We start from the raw sequence: 26,539 nt of genomic DNA on the forward strand, positions 1-26,539 counted from the left end.
AACGCAAGACCTGGGAGTCGATTCACTTACCTGCAAATTACTTGTTGCTGCGAATAATTTGCAATTACAGCAGCACCAGGCTTGCTGATTTTTTGTGTGTGTAGCACAATATAAAAATCGGTGATTCCAGGGCGTAAAAAAAATCAGTGAATCGCGCTGCGAGGTGGGCATGTTCAGCTGCCGTATCAGCACTTTAATTGTTGTAACAGTAAGGACAGTGCCTCACATATTGGTTAAAAAAAGAATAGCTCTGGTTTTCTCTCACTCCAAAAACAGGTAAATTTGTCTAACGTCCTAGGTGATACTGGGATGGTCTTAGTACCATGGGGTATAGATGGGGTCCATTGGAGCCTGGCACTTTAAAAATGTGTCCAAGGAGCCAGGTGCATTCTCTGGGGCTCCAGAGAGTTTTCTTCAAAACTTTATTTTAGTTTGTTATTTTCAGGCAGCACTGGCTGGCACCAGTCTGCCTGCATCGTGGGACTTATGGGGGAGACTGAACTAACCTCTTGAAGGTTTAATGGTCCGGATCTCCGATGACAGGACATAGCTCCTTTGGTGTTGTTTCGCTCACCCCCAGGGTGTGCACGCACTCCAACCACGCCACCCCAAACAGAGCTGAAGACGCTAGTGTGGTGAGTACAGGAATCGGGGTCCTGGTTAGCAGGTCCCCGGTTCACATGGCGGCATAAGGGCGCAGCGAGCACACAGCGCTGCGGTGCCAACTGCATATACCCACACTGGCGCTGACACAGCAAAGGGGTTTTAACCCCGTTTTCTGTAAACTTAGAGAGACTTGCCAGTATAATAAGGTACAGGGACCGCGCGCCATTAAGGAGGCAGGGCTTCCATGAGAGGGGGACTAGGGCTCAGAGGCGCCATTTCCTGCTGCATCACAGTCCAGGCTGCGTGCGGGGAAGTGCTGCTCCTCCAAGGACCCTCAAAAGCACCTCAAACTGGTACCAGCGGGGTCATTCAGTTGTTGTGAAACTACAAGTCCCAGCATGCTTTGCCAGCATACCTTCCACCGATCAGCTGGTAAAGTATGCTGTGACTTGTAGTTTTACAACAGCTGGAGGTCCACGAGTTTGACATGCCTGGTCTAAATAAGCTAGTTACCTTATCTAAGGATCTAGTTTCTGGCTGGCAAAGCACTGCTTTGGCTGATTGAAGCAGGAGTGTTCTGGGTTATCTCCCTCTCTGTCTCCCTTCCGTCCAGGCTGTAATCTGGGTCACTGTATATTTCACTGCTCCTGTGTATGTGTGTTCTGCTGTATAAACATGTCTGGCAAGATAGTTATATTTCAGTCCTTTAGAACAAAGTTTTCCCCCACCCCAGGGGGTCTCTGTTGTGTGCTCAGTGCAGTCTCCCTTCACAGGGAAGCAGCGCACAGGAACCAGAATGGCTGGATTCAATTAAAGGGATGATGTCTAACATGTCACCTGAAATGGCATGAAAGACAAGTGTTTAAAAAAAATCTATTGATGATTTTCTGGTTCAGACTTCTGATCTCAGACCTGCCTCTCAACCCCCTATGCTTGTTTCTCAGAAACGTGCGCTGCCCCAAGTGGTCCAGTCTGACTCTGATCATGAAATGCCAGATTTGGAAGAAGGGGAAGTAGAGGCTGATAAACGAGACAGTACTCTGTCTCAGGGTGTGGAAGCACTTATCTATTCTATTAGGGAGGTCCTGAACATCCCTGATAAAGAGGCAGAGCCTGATGAGGAATTGTTTTTTAATGTAAAACAAAAGTCTACTGCCACCTTTCCTGTCTCTAAGGAATTAATTACACTTTTTAAAGAGACGTGGGTTAATCCTGACAAGAAATTTTAAACCCCTAAGCGGTTGCTAATCTCCTACCCTTTTCCCCCTGAGGATAGAAAGGTGTGGGAGAATCCTCCAGCTGTAGATACCTCAGTGTCCAGGCTGTCACGTAAAATTGTACTGCCTGTACCTGGTGCTATCTCCTTAAAGGACCCTGCTGATCGTAAGATTGAGACTATACTCAAATCCATTTACACTGCAGTGGGAGTAGCACAAATACCCACCATTGCTTGTGGTTGGATCTCTAGGGCCATTGTTAAATGGTCTGGTACTGTGATAGAGGGTTTTGACACTATGCCTCAGGATGAACTTCTGACACTCCTACAACATATTCAGGATTCTGCTAACTTCATGAATGAGACAGTCAAGGAGATTGGTCTAATCAATTCACGCGCTATTGCTATGTCGGCTTGCATGGCGCTATGGCTGCAACAGTGGACAGCGGTTGCGAGTCCAAAAAGGGCGTGGAGAATCCTCTCTTCACGGGGGAGGCTCTGTTTAGTGAGGAACTAAACAAGTGGATTTCACAAGCAATGGCTGGTAAGTCCACCTCCATCTAGACGGGCTTACCCGGGCCCCTCTCTACAGTCCTTTCGTGTGGCCCGATTCAGTGGCAGGGCCAGGGGTGCCTCAAATGCAGCTAGAGGAAATTGAGGTAAACCTCGCAGACCAGCGGCTGCTGGATCACTGGAGCAGAATTCAGGTTTTTCCTCAACAAACCCCTTGCGTGCCTGTTGACCCCCCAGCTGCACGGGGATTTTCAGGTGGGTGCTCAACTGCAATATTTCCAACAGGTTTGGGCGGAGTCTTGCCGGGATCCTTGGGTGAGAGACCTAATCTCACAAGGATACCGGTTAGAGTTTCAAACACTCCCTCTTCACAGATTCTTCAAGTTGGGCTTACCAGTTTCACCTGTGGCAAGAGTTACCTTGCAAGACGCCATACAAAAACTGCTGTTAACGCAGGTTATTGTCCCAGTCCCCCCTCTACTTCGAAACAAAGGATTTTATTCAAGCCTGTTTGGTACGACCGATCTTGAACCTCAAATCTCTGAACCCGTACCTACGGGTTTTCAAGTTCAAAATAGGTTCTCTGAGAGTGGTGGTCTCTAGCCTAGAGGAAGGGCAGTTCCTGGTATCCCTGGATATCAAGTATGCGTACTTTCATATCCCTATCTGGCCACCTCATCAGGCTTATCTCAGATTTGCACTGCAGGACAGCCACTTCCAGTTTTGGGCCTTGCCTTTTGGTCTCTCTACGGCACAAAGAGTTTTCATGAAGGTTATGGCGGAGATGATGTTGCAACTCCGCGTGTTGGGGGTGAACATTGTCCTATACTTGGACGATCTCCTCAAAAGTTGTGTCCAGGGCTCGGTTGTTGGAAAGCATCAACCTGACTACGCTACTTCTCACAAGTCAAGGGTGGATTCTCAATCTCCAAAAATCACAGCTGGAACCTTCGCAGAGGCTTCAGTTCCTGGGGATGATACTGGACACGGTGTCTCAAAGTGTTCCTGCCTATTGACAAAGCCATGACAATCCAGTCTGTGGTCTGCTCTGTTTTGAAACCGCACAAGATCTCGGTGCATCATTGCATCCGCTTACAAGGCAGAATGGTGGCCTCCTATGAGGCTATTCAGTAAGGAAGATTCCGTGCCTGTCCTTTCCAGCTAGACCTGCTGGACAAGTGGTCAGGGTCACAGCTCCACATGCACCAGAGGATATCCCTTTCCCCAAAGGCAAGGTTCTCACTTCTATGGTGGTTGCAGATCTCCCACCTAGTGGAGGGCCGACAGTTCGGAATTCAGTCATGGATTCTGTTGACAACGGATGCGAGCCTCCTCAGTTGGGTGGCTGTGACGCAAGGGGCTCAGTTTCGGGGAAGGTGGTCGCCCCAAGAAGCTTCTCTTCCGATAAACATTCTGGAACTCCGGGCAATTTACAATGCCCTTCTGCAAGCCTCTTACCTCCTTCAACAACAGGCCATACAGGTCCAGTCGGACAACGCCACGGCGGTGGCGTACATAAACTGATAGGGAGGAACAAAAATCAGGTCCGCAATGCAAGAAGTGTACAGGATATTCCTCTGGGCGGAACGCAACGCCAGGGCATGTCGGCCATCTTCATTTCGGGAGTGGACAACTGGGAAGCAGACTTCCTCAGCAGACACAATCTGCACCCGGGGGGAATGGGGCCTTCACCCGCAGGTGTTTCAACTGTTGCTTCAACGGTGGGGCTGCCTGCTGATCGACATGATGGCTTCTCGCCTCAACAAGAACTGCTCCAGGACGAGGGATCCACAGGCTGCAGCGGTGGATGCTCTGACGGTGCCATGGGTTTACAAGTTCGTCTATCTGTTCCATCCACTTCCTCTCATTCCCAGGGTTCTCAAAAGACTAAAACGGGAAAACGTTCAGGCAATTTTCATTGCCTCGGATTGACCTCGCAGGGCTTGGTATACGGACCTCCTGGCCATGTTCCTCGAGGAGCCCTGGCCTCTGCCGCTTCAAGACGATTATCTTCAGCAAGGGCCGTTCGTCTATCCAGACTTACCGCGGCTTCGTTTGACAGCATGGAGGTTGAAAGGGAGATTTTTAGCCAGGAAAGGGCTTTCCGCAAAGGTTATCTCGACTATGGTCAAGGCCAGGAAGGTGATAACATCTAAACATTACCACCGCATATGGAAGAAATATGTTTCTTGGTGTGAGAGTCGACAGTATTCTACTGTGGATTTTCATCTTGGCCAGTTCTTACTCTTCCTGCCGGCAGGTTTTGATATGGTAATTGGAATGGGAGAGAAAGAAGACTCTTTTGTGGGTGCACTCTTAGAAATGTCATAAGAATACAATAGTAATGAAATGATAAAACATACGATTTTAATAATATAAAGTTAAAAATGAAGCAATTGGTGTATCCAGTGTAGACCGAATGGGTGTAGTACGGTATGCCGGTGGCCGGGCTCCCGGCGACCAGCATAGCGGTGCTGGGAGCCCGACCGCCGGCATACCGACAGTGTGGCGAGCGCAAAGGAGCCCCTTGCAGGCTCGCTACACGCGCCACGCTATTTATTCTCCCTACAGGGGGGGCGTGGACCCCCACGAGGGAGAATAACTGTCGGTATGCCGGGTGTCGGGATCCCGGCGCCGGTATACTGTGCGCCGGGATCCCGACATTCGGCATACTGAAGACCACCCGACAGAACAATGACAAAAACACACATATAATTAAAAAAGACACATATAATTAAAATCCGTCATGTAACGTGTCTCTCATTAATAGGCAAATGCTAATATTACATTATATAAGGGTGCCGCATATATTGTTATTTTTAGTAGTCAGTACCGGTCACTGAAATCACTGATAAATATTGCACAAATCTATTGATTATCATATCACTATGGATAAATATTGCAAATGGCCAGGAGTTGGTGATAGGTAGATCGCAATAGTGAGCCAATAAATGTTCACATAATTAAACAGAGTATTGGAAGTTGAATATAGAAAATATCAGAGAAGAGAAGAAAAAAAGGGGGTGAATCTCCTGTCAGCGTTAGGCTCAGAGCATCCTAATGAATCCTGCCTCTACTACACTTGGTCTTCCTGGGGGGTCGTCCACCTCAGTACTCACCAAGCCCACACTACTTCGTTTCCAAGATCGGAACGGAATCGGGCGTTGACAGTGTTGTATGATAGTAGGGGTACAAATACCCTTCTCTGGAATCACTGATGAGAGTTCACATGGAAGAATGAAAATATATGCGAGATAAAGAAAAAATTACATAGATAACAGTCAAAGTGGATCTGCTGCCAGCGTTAGACAGAGGTATAGAGGTGAAACACCTGTTACCTATGAATCACTGGTGAGAGTCCAGAATAAGAGTAAAAAGATAAAGGGAAAATTGTATTAACCATACACGTATATAACAATAAATTCAGAGATAAATGTACAATACTTGACATGAATATTTCTGAATGATCTGAAAAATGTACCACCCAATACTTGTATCACGTGAGTAGAATATGCCAAGTTTGCTAAGACAAATGGTGCAGATCCTGAATGTCTAGTAGTGTCGAACACCGCAACACTGTAGCCAGATCCACTATCAATATAACATAAACAGTATCGAAAAGAGTGAAACAATAAATGTTACACTGTGCACCCCAATGCTACTGCCAAAAGAAGGAAATATCAGCCAGAATTATATGCCGGCTGATGGATCATGTAATGAATAACAATGATGAGACAGTGGCAAAGTTATACCAATTAGTACTAGGACCGTTATACTGTGTAGCCCATTAATGCTGCCTTGAAACAATTGTAACAACCAGATGCGCTATATAGTGACTGGCATGATGATCAATATCTCAATGAAAAATAGGGAGCATATATAGTTATTAGGAATTGTTACCCACTTTCTTAAACCGAACAAATAGCTGGCGGAATGTGCATGGGCAGCAGGCATGAAGTCCTTTACGGAGTCAAGTGTATTGTGCACCGGGCTAGCGTGAAACCACGCGGGGTATACATCCGGAGGCAAGCTGGAACTGTGTGCGCTGGACTGAAGACGGAGCGGCTAGGCAGAGCAGGCTGGCGGGGGGTCCGGCTGTCAGTGGCGGTGTGTGAGCGTGGTGAAGCAGTGACCGGACTGGAGACAATGTACCAGACGGAAGGTGCTGATGGAGCGAAAGACGCGTTTCACCCTCACGGGCTTGTTCACTTCCTGTTCTGTCACTGTGTGAATCCGGAGCCTTTAAACTTTTACGGCGCCAGCTGTCAACCAATTATTTCTTTCAAGGTGTGACAAATTAATTGTTTAACAAAACGGGGGACGGAGCTCTCCTCATATAGGCATTACAAATAGAGACTTCTCCATTGTGCAAAATCTCCAAAGAGCCCGGAAAGTCATATAACATAGACAAAAGAAAAAGTAATAATAAAATTAAATAAATGAGTAAATGATCAGGCTTAATTACCAGATGCATATATGGTACAAGTGGTAAGCTTAAATGAACACCGTAACAGTTGTCAGTGTGTGACATAGATCATGGTTGTTTAAAGTAATAAGATATTAATACTGTTCAGCAGACCTAATACTCTAAGGGTACTGGAACTGAGCTGGAACTGTAACATGATAGAAAGACGTGGCAGAGCTGATAAGGTATTGATAGGCACTTGTCTCCATACTGGGTAAATTTTATATCCGGAATATATTTCACATATACCATATTGGGGTATAGAGATGACTCACATACTGAGTTATTATTGTGCCTATAGTATATGTGTGTTAAAAAAAAAATACATACATGCGCACACACATACCAAATCCAAAATAAACATTAAACAGAAGAAGGAAAAATTAAAAATGAATTATTAGACGGTGTGTGCATACACACCTACCCACATGCCTGTACACACACATACCCATGTACGCACACACCCATACACTTATACATGCAGGCGCTCACACGTGTTGTTATATAGGAGTGAAATTATAGGAGCATGTCAGGACACGTATGCGCATCACAAGTGTATGTATATGTACGTGTACACGTCCTTTTTAAATCAATTGTGGATCTATTGGAAATAATAGGCACTGTAGTGACTGCTAAACCATAGCCTGTGAAATGTGCTAAAGATATGAGTGAAAAAATATGAGTGAAAAGACTATTATCAAGGAACACTAGCACATTATTCTATATGCCATCGAGTATTAAGAGGAATGTGAGTGATTGGACAGCGATTTGAAAACGCTGAAGAGAGGGGGAAAGGGAGTGTGATGCCTAGGACTGATTGATTAAACTAGGACAAATGTATAAATGTGTTTAAAAAATATATAATTATTGGGTACCTATGAATAATAAGGGTTCAATGTGACAAGCTGAATAAATCGAATAATATATGGTTGTGTCTCCAAAAGGTTCATCATGAACAAATGTGTAATACTGACTCATGGTGCACCACCAACATATGGATTCATATGAATTTGTTAATCATATCTGAATATACTTGGTTTCCTTTATGCTGATAGCAGAATATCTAGTGTCTGGTGCGGTATCACCCATTACATTCAGGTTTGGATATGGGCCTACGTTTAGGCTCCATTAAAGTTCAGGTCTCGGCCTTGTCTATCTTCTTCCAAAGACAGTTGGCTGTGATCCCAGAGGTCCAGACGTTTTTGAAGGGTGTCCTTCGAATTATTTATTTATTTATTTATTAGCAGTTTCTTATATAGTGCAGCATATTCCGTTGCGCTTTACAATTAGAACAACAATTATAGAACAAAACTGGGCAAAGACAGACAGACAGACAGAGGTAGGAAGGCCCTGCTCGCAAGCTTACAATCTATAGGGAAATAGGCATTGATACACAAGGATAGATGCTACCTGTTACATAATGGTTCCCCAGGTTGCTAGGTTCTTAATGGGTTGTATATAATATGATCACCTAGCAATGTTGGAAGACAAAATGTGAGTTTATGTGGACTGTAGAGAGGGGATGTAACTTGATAGGGAAGCTGTTAAGGTTATGTGTGTGGGTCTGAAATTTGGTAGGCTTGTCTGAAGAGATGAGTTTTCAGAGAACGTTTAAAGGTTTGAAGACTAGAGGAGAGTCTTATTGTGCGTGGGAGTGCATTCCACAGAGTGGGTGAAGCCCGGGTAAAGTCCTGTAATTTTGAGTGGGAACAGGTAATACATGTGGATGAGAGACGCAGATCTTGTGCAGAGCGGAGAGGTCTGGTAGGGAGATATTTTGAGATGAGTGAGGAGATGTAGTATGAAGTATTTATCTTGGAAGACTGTCGTGTTGTTGGCGTTGGCCTATGCAAGGTGTGTATCGGAATTGGGAGTCTTTTCCTGTAAGAGCCCTTATCTGGTGGAGGATAACGAGGATAGAGCGGAGCGCAAGACTCGCCCGCAGTTTTTGACTAAGGTGGTGTCAGTGTTTCACATCAATCAGCCGATTGTGGTTCCCGTGGTGTCTGACACGTCAGTTACGCCGAAGTCCCTGTACGTGGTTCAAGCTTTGAAGATTTATGTCAAGAGGACGGCTCGTCACAGGAAATCTGACTCACTTTTTGTTCTCTGACGCTACCAAAATTGGATGTCCTGCTTCAAAGCAGTCCATTTTTCGTTGGACCCATTTGACCATCCAACAGGCTTACTCTTCGGCAGCCTTGCCGCTGCTGATATCTGTTCAGGCCCACTCCACACGGTCGGTGGGTTGTTCATGGGCGGCTGCCCATGGTATCTCGGCTTTACTGTTGTGCCGAGCAGCTACTTGGTCTGGTTCGCACACGTTTGTAAAATTTTACAAGTTCAATACCTTGGCTACCGAGGACCTTCAGTTTGGTCTCTGTTTTGCAGGGGTCTCAGCACTCTCCCACCCGGTCTGGGAGATTTGGGACTTCCCCATGGTACTAAGACCATCCCAGTATCCCCTAGGATGTTAGAGAAAATAGGAATTTAATACCTACCGGTAATTCCTTTTCTCGTAGTCCGTAGGGGATACTGGGCACCCGCCTCTGTGCTTCATTTGTTTTCCTGCAAGTTTTGTTCTTGTATTTCTTGGTTGGGTCTGCTGTTGCTGTCCCTTGTTTTAAGTTGTGGTTAGCATGGCTATATTCTCGTTGTGTTGTGTGCTGGTTTGGTTCTCACCACTTTTCCTGTCTATTTTCCTTCTCTCATAGTATGTCTGTCTCCTCAGGCACAGTTTTCCTAGTCTGAGTCTGCAGGTGGGGCATAGAGGGGAGGAGCCAGCACACTGAGGAATTTTTAAGTGCCAGGCTCCAATGGACCCCATCTATAGCCCATGTAGTAAGACCATCCCAGAATCCCATACGGACTACGAGAACAGGAATGACCGGTAGGTATTCAATTCCTATTTTCTTTCATTCTGACATTAACCCTAGTGTGTATTTGTGCTTGTGCATTAGGGAATTTCCTGTGACTGATTCAGTGTTCTCTGTACAGCACTGTCTATAAAATGTTGGTACTACATAAATTCTAATGATATACCATCACTATGATAAGATCTTCACCTTTTGTCAGTTTACTTTTTGTGTTGGCCCTAAAGGTTGATTAGATGATATTTATGGATCACCGTTCCATATATTGCACATCCAGCTTGGTTGTCTACACAGGTAACCAAATCTCATTTGTTTTCCTTCAGTGGTCAGATGATGAAAGCACAGCCACTCTAACGGTAAGGGCCTTTTTGTCTTTCCACAGATCGTGTGTCTAAAAAGTTATTTTGATTTAGAGGGGTATCATTTAAGTAATGTAATCATATCTTTTGGATTGGCTCTTCTTACAGGCTCCAGAATTTCCTGAGTTTTCCATAAAAGTTCAAGAGGCTATTAATTCCCTTGGAGGCAGTGTTTTTCCTAAACTGAACTGGAGTTCTCCCAGGGTAATTTATGTTTGATTCTATTGTATTCCCTGATGAACATTATTATTGTCTTTTATATATAAAGCACTGCAAGGATTCCGTAGCATCATACAAGCTTCTAAACTGATAACAAAAAGTGTAAGTACAGACTAATTCGGGATCCGGATTGAAAGTCGACAGTAACTAGGTCGACAATGTCTAGGTCGACCACTATTGGTCGACAGTAACTAGGTCAACAGGGTGTCTAGGTCGACAGGATCTTTGTCGACATGTTCTAGGTCGACAGGTCAAAAGGTCGACATGAGTTTTTCACAATTTTTCTCTGACGTCCTAGTGGATGCTGGGAACTCCGTTAGGACCATGTGGAATAGCGGGCTCCGAAGGAGGCTGGGCACTCTAGAAAGATTTTAGACTACCTGGTGTGCACTGGCTCCTCCCACTATGACCCTCCTCCAAGCCTCAGTTAGATTTCGTGCCCGGCCGAGGTTGGATGCACACTAGGGGCTCTCCTGAGCTCTTAGAAAGTAATAGTCTTAGATTTTTTTATTTTCAGTGAGACCTGCTGGCAACAGGCTCACTGCAGCGAGGGACTAAGGGGAGAAGAAGCGAACTCGCCTGCTTGCAGCCGGATTGGGCTTCTTAGGCTACTGGACACCATTAGCTCCAGAGGGATCGACCACAGGCCCAGCCTTGATGTTCGGTCCCGGAGCCGCGCCGCCGTCCCCCTTACAGAGCCAGAAGCAAGAAGATGGTCCGGAAAATCGGCGGCATGAAGACTCTGTCTTCACCAAGGTAGCGCACAGCACTGCAGCTGTGCGCCATTGCTCCTCTCACACACTTCACACTCCGGTCACTGAGGGTGCAGGGCGCTGGGGGGGGGCGCCCTGAGGCAGCAATAAAAACACCTTGGCTGGCTAAAATACCTCAATATATAGCCCCAGGGGCTATATATGAGGTAAATACCCCTGCCAGAATTCCATAAAAAGCGGGAGAATAGGCCGCGAAAAAGGGGCGGAGCCTATCTCCTCAGCACACTGGCGCCATTTTGCCCTCACAGCTCCGCTGGAAGGAAGCTCCCTGGCTCTTCCCTGCAATCTACAGTACCAGTAAGAGGGAAAAGAGAGGGGGGGCATTAAATTTGGCAGTATATATATATTTTATTGAAAAGCAGCTATTAGGGACATAACTCAGTTAGTCCCTGTATATATATAGCGCTCTGGTGTGTGCTGGCATACTCTTACTCTGTCCCCCCAAAGGGCTTTTTGTGGGTCCTGTCCTCTGTTTGAGCATTCCCTGTGTGTGTGGAGTGTGTCGGTACGGCTGTGTCGACATGTTTGAGGAGGATAATGATGTGGAGGGGGAGCAGATGCCTTTAGCAGGGATGTCACCCCCTGGGGGGCAGACACCTGAGTGGATGAGTTTATGGCAGGAAATGAGTGCACGTATAGACTCCTTACATAAAAAATTTGACGACATGCCGACTGTGGGACAGCCGAGTCTTCAGCTCGTGCCTGTCCAGGTGTCTCAAAAGTCATCAGGGGCTCTGAAACGCCTGCTATCTCAGATGGCACAAGTAGATGTCGACACGGATACTGACACCAGTGTCGACGACGATGAGTCAAATTTAATGCCCGTTAAGGCCATTCACTGCATGATTGAGGCAATGAAAGAGGTGTTAAATATTTCTGATTTACATCCAGGTACCACAAAAAAGGGTATTATGTTTGGGGAGAAAAAACTACCTGTAGTTTCTCTGACGTCCTAGTGGATGCTGGGAACTCCGTAAGGACCAAGGGGAATAGCGGCTCCGCAGGAGACTGGGCACAAAAAGTAAAAGCTTTAGACTAGCTGGTGTGCACTGGCTCCTCCCCCTATGACCCTCCTCCAAGCCTCAGTTAGATTTTTGTGCCCGAACGAGAAGGGTGCAAGCTAGGTGGCTCTCCTGAGCTGCTTAGAAGTAAAAGTTTTAAATAGGTTTTTTATTTTCAGTGAGTCCTGCTGGCAACAGGCTCACTGCATCGTGGGACTAAGGGGAGAAGAAGCGAACTCACCTGACTGCAGAGTGGATTGGGCTTCTTGGCTACTGGACATTAGCTCCAGAGGGACGATCACAGGTTCAGCCTGGATGGGTCCCGGAGCCGCGCCGCCGGCCCCCTTACAGAGCCAGAAGAGCGAAGAGGTCCGGAGAAAGCGGCGGCAGAAGACGTTCCTGTCTTCAAATAAGGTAGCGCACAGCACTGCAGCTGTGCGCCATTGTTTTCAGCACACTTCACACTCCGGTCACTGAGGGTGCAGGGCGCTGGGGGGGGAGCGCCCTGAGACGCAATAAAAACGATATAAAAACCTTATATGGCTAAAAAAAATGCATCACATATAGCTCCTGGGCTATATGGATGCATTTATCCCCTGCCAGTTTCCTGAAAAAAGCGGGAGAAAAGGCCGCCGTGAAGGGGGCGGAGCCTTTCTCCTCAGCACACAAGCGCCATTTTCTTTCACAGCTCCGCTGGAAGGACGGCTCCCTGACTCTCCCCTGCAGTCCTGCACTACAGAAACAGGGTAAAACAGAGAGGGGGGCACTATTGGCAGCTAATATATAAATACAGCAGCTATAACAGGGAGTAACACTTATATAAGGTTATCCCTGTATATATATAGCGCTCTGGTGTGTGCTGGCAAACTCTCCCTCTGTCTCCCCAAAGGGCTAGTGGGGTCCTGTCCTCTATCAGAGCATTCCCTGTGTGTGTGCTGGGTGTCGGTACGATTGTGTCGACATGTATGAGGAGGAAAATTATGTGGAAGCAGAGCAATTGCCTGTGTTAGTGATGTCACCCCCTAGGGAGTCGACACCTGACTGGATGGTAGTAATTAAAGAATTACGTGACAATGTCAGCACTTTGCAAAAAACTGTTGACGACATGAGACAGCCGACAAATCAATTAGTGCCTGTTCAGGCGTCTCAGACACCGTCAGGGGCGCTAAAACGCCCGTTACCTCAGATGGTCGACACAGACCCTGACACGGATACTGAATCCAGTGTCGACGGTGACGAGACAAACGTAATGTCCAGTAGGGCCACACGTTACATGATCACGGCAATGAAGGAGGCATTGAACATTTCTGACACTACAAGTACCACAAAAAAGGGTATTATGTGGGGTGTGAAAAAACTACCAGTGGTTTTTCCTGAGTCAGATGAATTAAATGAGGTGTGTGATAAAGCGCGGGTTTCCCCCGATAAAAAACTCCTGATTTCTAATAAATTATTGGCACTATACCCTTTCCCGCCAGAGGTTAGGGCACGTTGGGAAACACCCCCTAGGGTAGATAAGGCGCTCACACGCTTTTCAAAACAAGTGGCGTTACCGTCTCCTGATACGGCCGCTCTCAAGGAACCAGCTGATGGAAGGCTGGAAAATATCTTAAAAGGTATATACACACATACCGGTGTTATACTGCGACCAGCGATCGCCTCAGCCTGGATGTGCAGCGCTGGAGTGGCTTGGTCGTATTCCCTGACTGAAAATATTGATACCCTGGATAGGGACAGTATATTATTAACTATAGAGCATTTAAAGGATGCATTACTATATATGCGAGATGCACAGAGGGATATTTGCACCCTGGCATCTAGAGTAAGTGCGATGTCCATTTCTGCCAGAATAACGTTATGGACGCGACAGTGGTCAGGTGATGCGGATTCCAAACGACATATGGAAGTATTGCCGTATAAAGGGGAGGAGTTATTTGGGGTCGGTCTATCGGACCTGGTGGCCACAGCAACGGCTGGAAAATCCACCTTTTTACCCCAGGTCACCTCTCAGCAGAAAAAGACACCGTCTTTTCAAACCCAGTCCTTTCGTCCCTATAAGGGCAAGAGGGAAAAAGGCCGCTCGTTCCTGCCCCGGGGCAGAGGAAGGGGAAAAAGACTGCACCATGCAGCCTCTTCCCAGGAGCAGAAGCCCTCCCCCGCTTCTGCCAAGTCCTCAGCATGACGCTGGGGCTCTGTAAGCAGACTCGGGCACGGTGGGGGGCCGTCTCAAGAATTTCAGCGCGCAGTGGGCTCACTCGCAAGTGGACCCCTGGATCCTGCAGGTAGTATCACAGGGGTACAAATTGGAATTCGAGACATCTCCCCCTCGCCGGTTCCTGAAGTCTGCTCTACCAACGTCTCCCTCCGACAGGGAGGCAGTATTGGAAGCTATTCACAAGCTGTATTCCCAGCAGGTGATAATCAAGGTACCCCTCCTACAACAGGGAAAGGGGTATTATTCCACGCTGTTTGTGGTACCGAAGCCGGACGGCTCGGTGAGACCAATTTTAAATCTAAAATCTTTGAACACTTACATAAAAAGGTTCAAATTCAAGATGGAGTCACTCAGAGCAGTGATAGCGAACCTGGAAGAAGGGGACTATATGGTATCTCTAGACATCAAGGATGCTTATCTCCATGTCCCAATCTACCCTTCTCACCAAGGGTACCTCAGGTTTGTGATACAAAACTGTCATTATCAGTTTCAGACGCTGCCGTTTGGATTGTCCACGGCACCACGGGTCTTTACCAAGGTAATGGCCGAAATGATGATTCTTCTTCGAAGAAAAGGCGTATTAATTATCCCTTACTTGGACGATCTCCTGATAAGGGCAAGGTCCAGGGAACAGTTAGAGGTCGGAGTAGCACTATCTCAGGTAGTGCTACGTCAGCACGGGTGGATTCTAAATATCCCAAAATCACAGCTGATTCCAACAACACGTCTACTGTTCCTAGGGATGATTCTGGACACAGTCCAGAAAAAGGTGTTTCTCCCGGAGGAGAAGGCCAGGGAGTTATCCGAGCTAGTCAGGAACCTCCTAAAACCAGGACAAGTGTCAGTGCATCAGTGCACGAGAGTCCTGGGAAAAATGGTGGCTTCTTACGAAGCGATTCCATTCGGAAGATTCCATGCAAGAACTTTTCAGTGGGATCTGCTGGACAAATGGTCCGGATCGCATCTTCAGATGCATCAGCGGATAACCCTATCTCCAAGGACAAGGGTATCTCTCCTGTGGTGGTTACAGAAGGCTCATCTTCTAGAGGGCCGCAGATTCGGCATTCAGGATTGGATGCTGGTAACCATGGATGCCAGCCTGAGAGGCTGGGGAGCAGTCACACAGGGAAGAAATTTCCAGGGCTTGTGGTCAAGCTTGGAAACGTCTCTTCACATAAATATCCTAGAGCTAAGGGCCATTTACAATGCCCTAAGTCAAGCAAGGCCTCTGCTTCAGGGTCAACCGGTATTGATCCAGTCGGACAACATCACGGCTGTCGCCCACGTAAACAGACAGGGCGGCACAAGAAGCAGGAGGGCAATGGCAGAAGCTGCAAGGATTCTCCGCTGGGCGGAAAATCATGTGATAGCACTGTCAGCAGTGTTCATTCCGGGAGTGGACAACTGGGAAGCAGACTTCCTCAGCAGACACGACCTCCACCCGGGGGAGTGGGGACTTCATCCAGAAGTCTTCCAAGTGATTGTAAACCGTTGGGAAAAACCAAAGGTGGATATGATGGCGTCCCGTCTCAACAAGAAACTGGACAGATATTGCGCCAGGTCAAGGGACCCTCAGGCAATAGCGGTGGACGCTCTGGTAACTCCGTGGGTGTTCCAGTCGGTATATGTGTTCCCTCCTCTTCCTCTCATACCAAAAGTACTGAGAATCATAAGAAGGAGAGGAGTAAGAACTATACTCGTGGCTCCGGATTGGCCAAGAAGAACTTGGTACCCGGAGCTGCAAGAGATGCTCACGGAGGACCCGTGGCCTCTACCTCTACCTCTAAGGAAGGACCTGCTCCAGCAGGGACCTTGTCTGTTCCAAGACTTACCGCGGCTGCGTTTGACGGCATGGCGGTTGAACGCCGGATCCTGAAGGAAAAAGGCATTCCAGATGAAGTCATCCCTACCCTGATCAAGGCCAGGAAGGATGTAACTGCAAAACATTATCGCATTTGGCGAAAATATGTTGCGTGGTGTGAGGCCAAGAAGGCCCCTACGGAGGAATTTCAACTGGGTCGTTTCCTACATTTCCTGCAAGCAGGATTGTCTATGGGCCTAAAATTAGGATCCATTAAGGTTCAAATTTCGGCCCTGTCGATCTTCTTCCAGAAAGAACTGGCTTCAGTGCCTGAAGTTCAGACGTTTGTCAAAGGGGTACTGCATATACAGCCTCCTTTTGTGCCTCCAGTGGCACCTTGGGATCTCAATGTAGTTTTAGGGTTCCTAAAATCACATTGGTTTGAACCACTTGCCACAGTGGATTTGAAATATCTCACATGGAAAGTGGTAATGCTGTTGGCCCTGGCTTCAGCCAGGCGCGTATCAGAATTGGCGGCTTTATCCTATAAAAGCCCTTACCTGATATTTCATTCGGATAGGGCGGAATTGAGGACTCGTCCTCAATTTCTCCCTAAGGTGGTTTCAGCGTTTCACATGAATCAACCTATTGTGGTACCTGTGGCTACTAGGGACTTGGAGGACTCCAAGTTGCTGGACGTAGTCGGGGCCCTGAAAATATGTTTCCAGGACGGCTGGAGTCAGAAAATCTGACTCGCTGTTTATACTGTATGCACCCAACAAGCTGGGTGCTCCTGCTTCTAAGCAGACGATTGCTCGTTGGATTTGTAGTACAATTCAACTTGCACATTCTGTGGCAGGCCTGCCACAGCCAAAATCTGTAAAAGCCCATTCCACAAGGAAGGTGGGCTCATCTTGGGCGGCTGCCCGAGGGGTCTCGGCTTTACAACTTTGCCGAGCAGCTACTTGGTCAGGGGCAAACACGTTTGCTAAATTCTACAGATTTGATACCCTGGCTGAGGAGGACCTGGAGTTCTCTCATTCGGTGCTGCAGAGTCATCCGCACTCTCCCGCCCGTTTGGGAGCTTTGGTATAATCCCCATGGTCCTTACGGAGTTCCCAGCATCCACTAGGACGTCAGAGAAAATAAGAATTTACTTACCGATAATTCTATTTCTCATAGTCCGTAGTGGATGCTGGGCGCCCATCCCAAGTGCGGATTGTCTGCAATACTTGTATATAGTTATTGTTACAAACAAATCGGGTTGTTTATTGTTGGAAGCCATCTTTTCAGAGGCTCCTACGGTTATCATACTGTTAACTGGGTTCAGATCACGAGTTGTACGGTGTGATTGGTGTGGCTGGTATGAGTCTTACCCGGGATTCAAGATCCTTCCTTATTATGTACTCTCGTCCGGGCACAGTATCTTAACTGAGGCTTGGAGGAGGGTCATAGGGGGAGGAGCCAGTGCACACCAGCTAGTCTAAAGCTTTTACTTTTTGTGCCCAGTCTCCTGCGGAGCCGCTATTCCCCTTGGTCCTTACGGAGTTCCCAGCATCCACTACGGACTATAAGAAATAGAATTATCGGTAAGTAAATTCTTATTTTTTCCCCCGTCAGATGAATTAAATGAAGTGTGTGAAGAAGCGTGGGCTTCCCCTGATAAGAAATTGGTAATTCCTAAGAAGATACTAATGGCGTTCCCTTTCCCGCCAGAGGATAGGTTACGTTGGGAAACACCCCCTAGGGTGGATAAAGCGCTCACACGTTTGTCTAAAAAGGTGGCACTACCGTCCCAGGATACGGCCGCCCTTAAGGAACCTGCTGATTGAAAGCAGGAAGCGATCCTGAAGTCTGTATATACACACTCAGGCATTATACTTAGACCAGCTATTGCTTCAGCATGGATGTGCAGTGCTGCCGCTGCGTGGTCAGATAAACTGTCAGAAAATATTGACACATTAGACAGAGACACGATTCTGCTAACAATTGACCATATCAAAGACTCAGTCTTATACATGAGAGATGCACAGAGGGAAATCTGCCGGTTGGCATCTAAAGTAAGTGCATTATCCATCTCTGCTAGGAGATGCTTATGGACTCGCCAGTGGACTGGAGATGCAGATTCCAAAAGGCACATGGAAGTTTTGCCTTATAAAGGGGAGGAATTATTTGGGGATGGTCTCTCCGACCTAGTTTCCACAGCAACGTCTGGGAAGTCAGCATTTTTACCCCATGTCCCCTCACAGCCTAAGAAGGCGCCGTTTTATCAGGTTCAGTCCTTTCGGACCCAGAAAAACAAGCTGGGAAAAGGAGGGTCTTTTCTGTCTAGAGGCAGAGGTAGGGGAAAAAGGCTGCAGCAAACAGCAGGTTCCCAGGAACAAAAGTCCTCCCCCGCTTCCTCTTCCAAGTCCGCCGCATGACGGTGGGGCTCCACAGGCGGAGCCAGGTACGGTGGGGGCCCGCCTCATGAATTTCAGTGATCAGTGGGCTCGCTCACAGGTGGATCCCTGGATCCTTCAAATAGTATCTCAGGGATACAAGCTGGAATTCGAGGCGGCTCCACCCCACCGGTTCCTAAAATCTGCCTTGCCGATTGCTCCCTCAGACAGGGAGGCGGTGCTAGCAGCGATTCACAAGCTGTATTCCCAGCAGGTGATATTCAGGGTACCCCTACTTCAACAAGGCCGGGGTTACTATTCCACACTATTTGTGGTGCCGAAACCGGACGGTTCGGTGAGACCCATTTTAAATTTGAAATCCTTGAACACATACATAAAAAAATTCAAGTTCAAGATGGAATCGCTCAGGGCGGGTATTGCAAGCCTGGACGAGGGGGATTACATGGTATCCCTGGACATCAAGGATGCTTACCTGCATGTCCCCATTTACCATCCTCACCAGGAGTACCTCAGATTTGTGGTACAGGATTGCCATTACCAATTCCAGACGCTGCCGTTTGGACTCTCCACGGCACCGAGGGTATTTACCAAGGTTATGGCGGAAATGATGATACTCCTTCGAAAAAAGGGAGTTTTAATTATCCCATACTTGGACGATCTCCTAATAAAGGCACGATCCAAGGAACAGTTGTTAGTGGGAGTAGCACTATCTCAGGAAGTGCTGCGCCAGCACGGCTGGATTCTGAATATCCCAAAGTCACAGCTGGTCCCCACGACACGTCTAATGTTCCTGGGAATGATTCTGGACACAGTCCAGAAAAAAGTGTTTCTCCCGGAGGAGAAAGCCAGGGAGTTGTCTTCTCTAGTCAGAGACCTCCTAAAACCAAAACAGGTATCGGTGTATCGGTGCATCACTGCACGCGGGTCCTGGGAAAGATGGTAGCTTCTTACGAAGCAATTCCATTCGGCAGGTTCCATGCCAGAATTTTTCAGTGGGACCTGTTGGACAAGTGGTCCGGATCGCATCTTCAGATGCATCGCTTGATAACCCTGTCCCCAAGAACCAGGGTGTCTCTTCTGTGGTGGCTGCAGAGTGCTCATCTTCTGGAGGGCCGCAGATTCGGCATACAGGACTGGGTCCTGGTGACCACGGATTCTGCACTGTCAGCAGTGTTCATCCCGGGAGTGGACAACTGGGAAGCAGACTTTCTCAGCAGGCACGACCTCCACCCGGGAGAGTGGGGACTTCATCCAGAAGTCTTCCAAATGATTGTAAATCAATGGGGTCGTCCACAGGTGGACATGATGGCGTCCCGCCTAAACAAAAAACTAGAGAGGTATTGCGCCAGGTCAAGAGACCCTCAGGCGATAGCTGTGGACGCTCTAGTGACACCGTGGGTGTACCGGTCAGTTTATGTGTTCCCTCCTCTACCTCTCATACCAAAGGTATTGAGAATAATAAGAAAGCGAGGAGTAAACTCAATTCTCGTGGTTCCGGATTGGCCAAGAAGAGCGTGGTACCCGGAACTTCAAGAGATGATCTCAGAGGACCCGTGGTCTCTGCCGCTCAGACAAGACCTGCTACAGCAGGGGCCCTGTCTGTTCCAAGACTTACCACGGCTGCGTTTGACGGCATGGCGGTTGAACGCCGGATCCTGAAGGAAAAGGGCATTCCGGAGGAAGTCATTCCTACGCTTATTAAAGCCAGGAAAGAGGTCACAGCAACTCATTATCACCGCATATGGCGGAAGTATGTTGCATGGTGTGAGGCCGAAAAGGCCCCAACGGAGGAATTTCAACTAGGTCGATTTCTGCATTTCCTGCAAGCAGGAGTAAATATGGGCCTAAAACTGGGCTCCATTAAGGTACAGATCTCGGCTCTGTCGATTTTCTTTCAAAAAGAACTAGCTTCAGTACCTGAAGTTCAGACATTTGTTAAAGGAGTGCTGCATATTCAGCCCCCGTTTGTGCCCCCTGTGGCACCTTGGGATCTCAACGTGGTGTTGAGTTTCTTAAAATCACATTGGTTTGAACCACTAAAAACCATGGATCTGAAATATCTCACGTGGAAGGTGGTTATGTTATTGGCCTTGGCTTCTGCCAGGCGAGTATCAGAATTGGCGGCTTTGTCCTGTAAAAGCCCTTATCTGATTTTCCATATGGATAGGGCAGAATTGAGGACTCGTCCCCAGTTTCTCCCAAAGGTGGTGTCAGCGTTTCACCTGAACCAGCCTATTGTGGTGCCTGCGGCTACTAGGGACTTGGAGGACTCCAAGTTGCTAGACGTTGTCAGGGCACTGAAAATATATGTTTCCAGAACGGCTAGAGTCAGAAAATCTGACTCGCTGTTTATCCTATATGCACCCAACAAGCTGGGTGCTCCTGCTTCTAAGCAGACTATTGCTCGTTGGATTTGTAATACAATTCAGCTTGCACATTCTGTGGCAGGCCTGCCACAGCCAAAATCTGTCAATGCCCATTCCACTAGGAAGGTGGGCTCATCTTGGGCGGCTGCCCGAGGGGTCTCGGCTTTACAACTTTGCCGAGCTGCTACTTGGTCAGGGGCAAACACATTTGCAAAATTCTATAAATTTGATACCCTGGCTGAGGAGGACCTGGAGTTCTCTCATTCGGTGTTGCAGAGTCATCCGCACTCTCCCGCCCGTTTGGGAGCTTTGGTATAATCCCCATGGTCCTTACGGAGTTCCCAGCATCCACTAGGACGTCAGAGAAAATAAGAATTTACTCACCGGTAATTCTATTTCTCGTAGTCCGTAGTGGATGCTGGGCGCCCATCCCAAGTGCGGTTTATCTGCAATACTTGTACATAGTTACTGTTAACTAAATCGGGTTATTGTTGAGCCATCTGTTGAGAGGCTCTGTTGTTTCATACTGTTAACTGGGTTTCATATCACGAGTTGTACGGTGTGATTGGTGTGGCTGGTATGAGTCTTACCCGGGATTCAAAATCCTTTCGTCCGGGCACAGTATCCTAACTGAGGCTTGGAGGAGGGTCATAGTGGGAGGAGCCAGTGCACACCAGGTAGTCTAAGATCTTTCTAGAGTGCCCAGCCTCCTTCGGAGCCCGCTATTCCCCATGGTCCTTACGGAGTTCCCAGCATCCACTACGGACTACGAGAAATAGAATTACCGGTGAGTAAATTCTTATTTTATTTTTTTTGAACCTTTATATACTTAACGATCCACGTGGACTACGATTGGAACGGTAATCTGTGCCGAGCGAAGCGGAAGCGAGCCATGCGAGGGGACGCGGTGCACTAATTGGGGTTCCCGGTCACTCTATGAAGAAAACGACACCAAAATAACATTAAAAACTCATGTCGACCTTTTGACCTGTCGACCTAGACACCCTGTCGACCTAGTTACTGTCGACCAAGACATTGTCGACCTAGTTACTGTCGACTTTCAATACCACACCCGACTAATTCACAGTATATAAATTAACATAGACATGTATTTAAAGTGAGTAGCATAGTTATGTACAGAAGACCAAAGTGAGAGGTACTGCTCACATGATCTATAGGGGATATGGGTGGACAAAATACCTTACATGCAGTAAATTACAATCTGATCTGAGCCTCAGCAAATTTGACAGCTAATGGGTCCTCGGGCTGAAGAGGTGAAACTTACAGGGTGCATTTACGGTGGTCAGGATCTAATTTTGTGGGCTGTCACTGACCGATATCGTCTGACCTAACTTTCAGCTAGGTCACATCGCCGTCTGATTAATGCCACTTGATGGCACAAAAGTCCATTTTCAAATAACTTGATGTAATATTATCAGAAATAACCAAACAGGTTAGAATTGCTGTGTGTATTGGCAACTTTAAATTCCGACATGTTTTCAGTAAATTGTTTCCTCAAGTGTATAAAACTTCTGTTTAGTTACATTGCATAAAATACTTTTTTTCGTGTTATACCACTTGCTATGTTTGATATGCGAAAAACCCATTTGATGTAATCTTCTCAGGTGCTTACCGTTTAACGTAAAGGCACTGACTGAAATGTGTGCAAAATATTTGAGTAGTCTAGGGCACCCTAATACTTTTTACACTTTATTTTTAATAAAATATTTAATTTGAAAATATATATCAATATATGCCCCTCATGTCCATTAGCCCCCATTATAAAATAACTTCTGACCCCCATAGGTAATAACCCCTCCCCCCCCCAGTGGTCTTAAATTCTAATAGTAGCCCCCACACCCCATTAGTTTTATAAACCACCTCCATTACCATGTGACCAGGGTATTTTTGTATTACTTTACCCCCTTTCTTCCCCCGCCCAGCATAATTTAAATATTTCTCTTTTTCTCCTCCGACCTCCATTGGTTATAGATTCCCCTCTGGAAAACATGCCAGGCAAGTGGTTAATGTACATAGTAACATGTTATTAGGAACACTGATGCAGTTTGCTGCATAACAACAGTGTGCCAGTCACATCCCATCTGATCAGTTTTATATTAATACTGATCTCCTTTTTTACACTCTAAATGGGGGTACACATTGAGAGATTCGTGTTTAAAATCTAAGCAATCTGTCTAGATTGCTTAGATTTTAAGCACGGATCTGCCGTGTGTATGCCCCCCAGCGATAGCATCGCTATCGTCAGTGCCTTATTGAGCCTGCATGCAGTCTCAATCTAGCGGGTCGCTCACTTCAGCGCGGTGTGAAGTGAGCGGCCCCCCACCGTCGCCCTCCCCCTCGCTCAGCACATCGTGCTGAGCGGGGGGTGGAGATGTGTGCTGAGCGGTCTGTGTTAAGATCTCTAAGCGCACATCTCTCCCGTCAGTACCCCCCTTAAGGGTGGTATTTATCAAAGCATGGAAAGAGATCAAGTGGAGGGAAATAAAGCTCTAACAGAAACGCAGCCTGTAAAACGAGCTAGAAGCTGATTGGTTAGTGCTTTATCTCTCTATGCTCCCCCCAAAAAAATTGGTGAATCAGGAATTTTGTGGGAGGAGTATCAGTGAATTGCAACACTTAGATATGAGCTAATCCTATGTTTGTCTAAACTTTGATTTTATTGTGATACTGCTGAAGCTAATCCCCGGATATATTCTTGCCATTCAAAATAACTTCTAACTTGTTTTTCTCTTACGTCCTAGGGGATACTGGGAATCCATTAATCCATTTAGTACCATGGGGTATAGACGGGTCCACTAGGAGCCATGGGAACTTTAAGAAATTGATAGTGTGCGCTGGTTCCTTCCTCTATGCCCCTCCTACCAGACTCTGTTTAGAAAATGTGCCCGGAGGAGCCAGTCACGTCTCTGGAACTCCTGAAGAGTTTTCTGCATTTATTTTCTGTGTTTGTTGTTTTCAGGCAGGATTGGATGGCACCAGCCTGCCTGCTTCGTGGGACTTGGGGGAGAATGGCCCAACCTCTCTCAGGGTTAATGGTCCCGTTCCCCGCTGACAGGACATTAGCTACTGAGGGAACTATTCGCAAGCCCCACCACGGCGAGCGTACATTTCCGCAGCACGCCGCCACCCCTAACAGAGCCAGAGTGGTGAGTACAAAGCCGGCGTCCCGGTTAGCGTATCGCCTGCCATTATGACGGCATGAGGGTACGGAGACGCACGGCTTCTAAACGGGGCGGACTGCGTCTCCCGCTGTGTAAGGACACAGACGCTGAACAGTGGACAAAGTACCCAGACTGGCAACAAATCCATAAAAGGAGTCTATCTCCAGTTTATGCACTTCGACGCATACAGTCAATATAAAAAAAAGCGGGATGACCGCGTGCCATTGAAGGGGCGGGGCTTCACTATGAGAGTATCCAGCAGCTCACCAGCGACATTTTCCCTGACACAGACGCTGACTGACAGGGACACGCAGCTCCTCCAGAGAGACTCTAGATTACCTCAGCGGTACCAGGGGGTCATAGCGGGGGGGGAGCGCTTATTAGTGTACCAAGTCCCTAACCTAGGTACTTAGTCTGCAACCCGGCTAAACTTGGCGTTAGCGTTAAGGGTGCCGTGTGCTGGTTCCATACTCCCTCTGTGTCTCCCTGTAATGGCTCCTTGTGGGTTAATTTTGCATTTAACCTTTTCCTGTGTGTCTTTGCCGTCACTATACAGTATGTCAGGCAAAGAGTGTGTTTCATGTAAAGCACAGTGATCCTCTTCCCCAGGGGGTTCACTAGTGTGTACTCCATGTAGAGTCCCTTCCCAGGCTAGTGGGGCAGAACCAGCATGGCTGGACTCCATTAGGGGAATGATTTCCACGATCTCTACTAAGTTATCTCGGACAGAGAAAGAGACGCAGTACTTAAGATGATCTATGACTGAGTTTATGAAAAGAGACTCAGTACCCAAACCAGCGTCTCAGTCCCCTGCCATTTGTCTGCAAAAACGCACTTTGGCCCATATCCTGCAGTCTGACTCGGATGATGAGGGGTCAGAAATGGAGGAGGGTGAGGTGGACTCAAAGGTGGGGGAGGGTACTTTGTCTCAGGGAATAGAGGCTATCAGAGAAGTTCTAAATATCCCTGTTAAGGTGACAGAGGAGAGTGATCCTCAGCCACTTTTCTTGTGTCAGAGGAACTTAATACCCTGTTTGAAGAACCGTGGGTTAGTCCTGATAGGAAATTTAAAATCCCTAAACGGTTGTTATCATCCTTTCCTTTTCTTCCTGAGGATAGAAAAAAATTAGAAAATCCACCGATAGTGGATGCATCAGTAGCCAGGCTTTCAAGAAAAATTGTATTGCCTGTCCCTAGTGCAGCCTCCCTAAAAGACGCGGCTAATTGTTAAATTGAGACTACGCTCAAATCCTTGTATACAGCTGCTGGGGTGGCCCAGAGACCCACTATAGCAGGGGTCAGGGAACTTTTTTACCTTTTACCCCAAAATATATTTAGATACGCCGACATCACCCCCTTGATTTGAAAGGAAGGAAATCATATATTATTGTGCATATATACTGGTTATCACTGTTTATATGGCATTTCTGAGATACTGTGTGTGTGTGTGTGTGTGTGTGTGTGTATATATATATATATATATATATATATATATATATATATATATATAAATATAAATTTTTTTTATTATTTTTGGCAATGAATGGGTTGATTATCACTTTCTCCCCAAAACACCAGAATGAATGTAAGAAAGATGGATGAGGGGGGAACTAGGGGGGACATGACTTTTAGGAGACAGATGGTCACATCCTCATCTCAGTGGGAATTTCCCACTGTTATGTGGGCAACTGTCTGATCCTGCGGAACTCCATCAGCAGTCAGACATAGAACACTTCAAGTTCTGTGTGTGGGTTGGCGGGCAGCGGGAGGACGGGTGGGCATGATGGAGCGCGGTGTGACGTCAGCACGTCACACCATGGCCAGGAACACAGCACAGAGCGGCCAGGGCTGGCAGGAGGGAGCGCGGTGTGACGTCAGCACATCGCGAGCCGGCCGGTGCTGAACGGGGCTGTGTTTCGGCAGCGCAACGTCCATTACCCCAAGGAATTTAATTTGTACCCCATTTGGGGTAATTTACCCCTGTTCCCTGACCACTGCCACTATAGCATGTGGGTGGATTACTTGAGCCATTGCCAAATGGTCAGGTAACCTGATTGAAGGGTTAGACACCTTGCCTCAGGAGGAGGTTATCTTGTTCCTACAGCATATACAGGACTCTGCGAATTTTATGGTGGAAGCCATAAAAAAAATAGGCTTGCTTATTGCACGCACTATGGCTATGGCAGTGTCTGCATGCAGGGGTCTATGGCTATGCCAGTAGACTGCGGATGCAGACTCCAGGAAAAGCCGTGGAAAGCCTACCTTTCACAGGCGGGGCCTTATTTGGAGATGAACTAGACAAATGGATCTCCAAAGCTACTGCGGGTAAGTCCACATACTTTCCTTCTGCAGCTCCCCCAGCTAGGAAGGCCTGCTCCGGTCCCAATTTACAGTCATTTCGGACTGCCAAGTTTAGGGGCAAACCCAGAGGTTCTTCTACAGCCAACAGAGGCGCTAAACCACGCAAACCAGCAACTGCCAGTTCACGGGAACAGGGCTCAAGCTCTGCTTCCTCAAATCCTTCAGCATGGCGGTGGACCGCGATGCC

At 47.3% G+C, this 26,539-nt stretch overlaps 1 protein-coding gene across 1 annotated transcript in view; it reads left to right on the plus strand.

Annotated features, from left to right (window-relative positions):
* Positions 1-26,539, plus strand: part of CDC123 (cell division cycle 123) — a 263,700-nt gene that overhangs the window by 14,761 nt on the left and 222,400 nt on the right. Inside the window, exons 4-5 of the mRNA XM_063926879.1 lie at positions 9,997-10,029; positions 10,141-10,236. Coding sequence (XP_063782949.1) covers positions 9,997-10,029; positions 10,141-10,236 — 129 coding nt within the window. The remainder of the gene's footprint in view (positions 1-9,996; positions 10,030-10,140; positions 10,237-26,539) is intronic.

This window comes from Pseudophryne corroboree, chromosome 6 (genome assembly GCF_028390025.1).
Source record: "Pseudophryne corroboree isolate aPseCor3 chromosome 6, aPseCor3.hap2, whole genome shotgun sequence".
NCBI lineage: Eukaryota > Metazoa > Chordata > Amphibia > Anura > Myobatrachidae > Pseudophryne > Pseudophryne corroboree.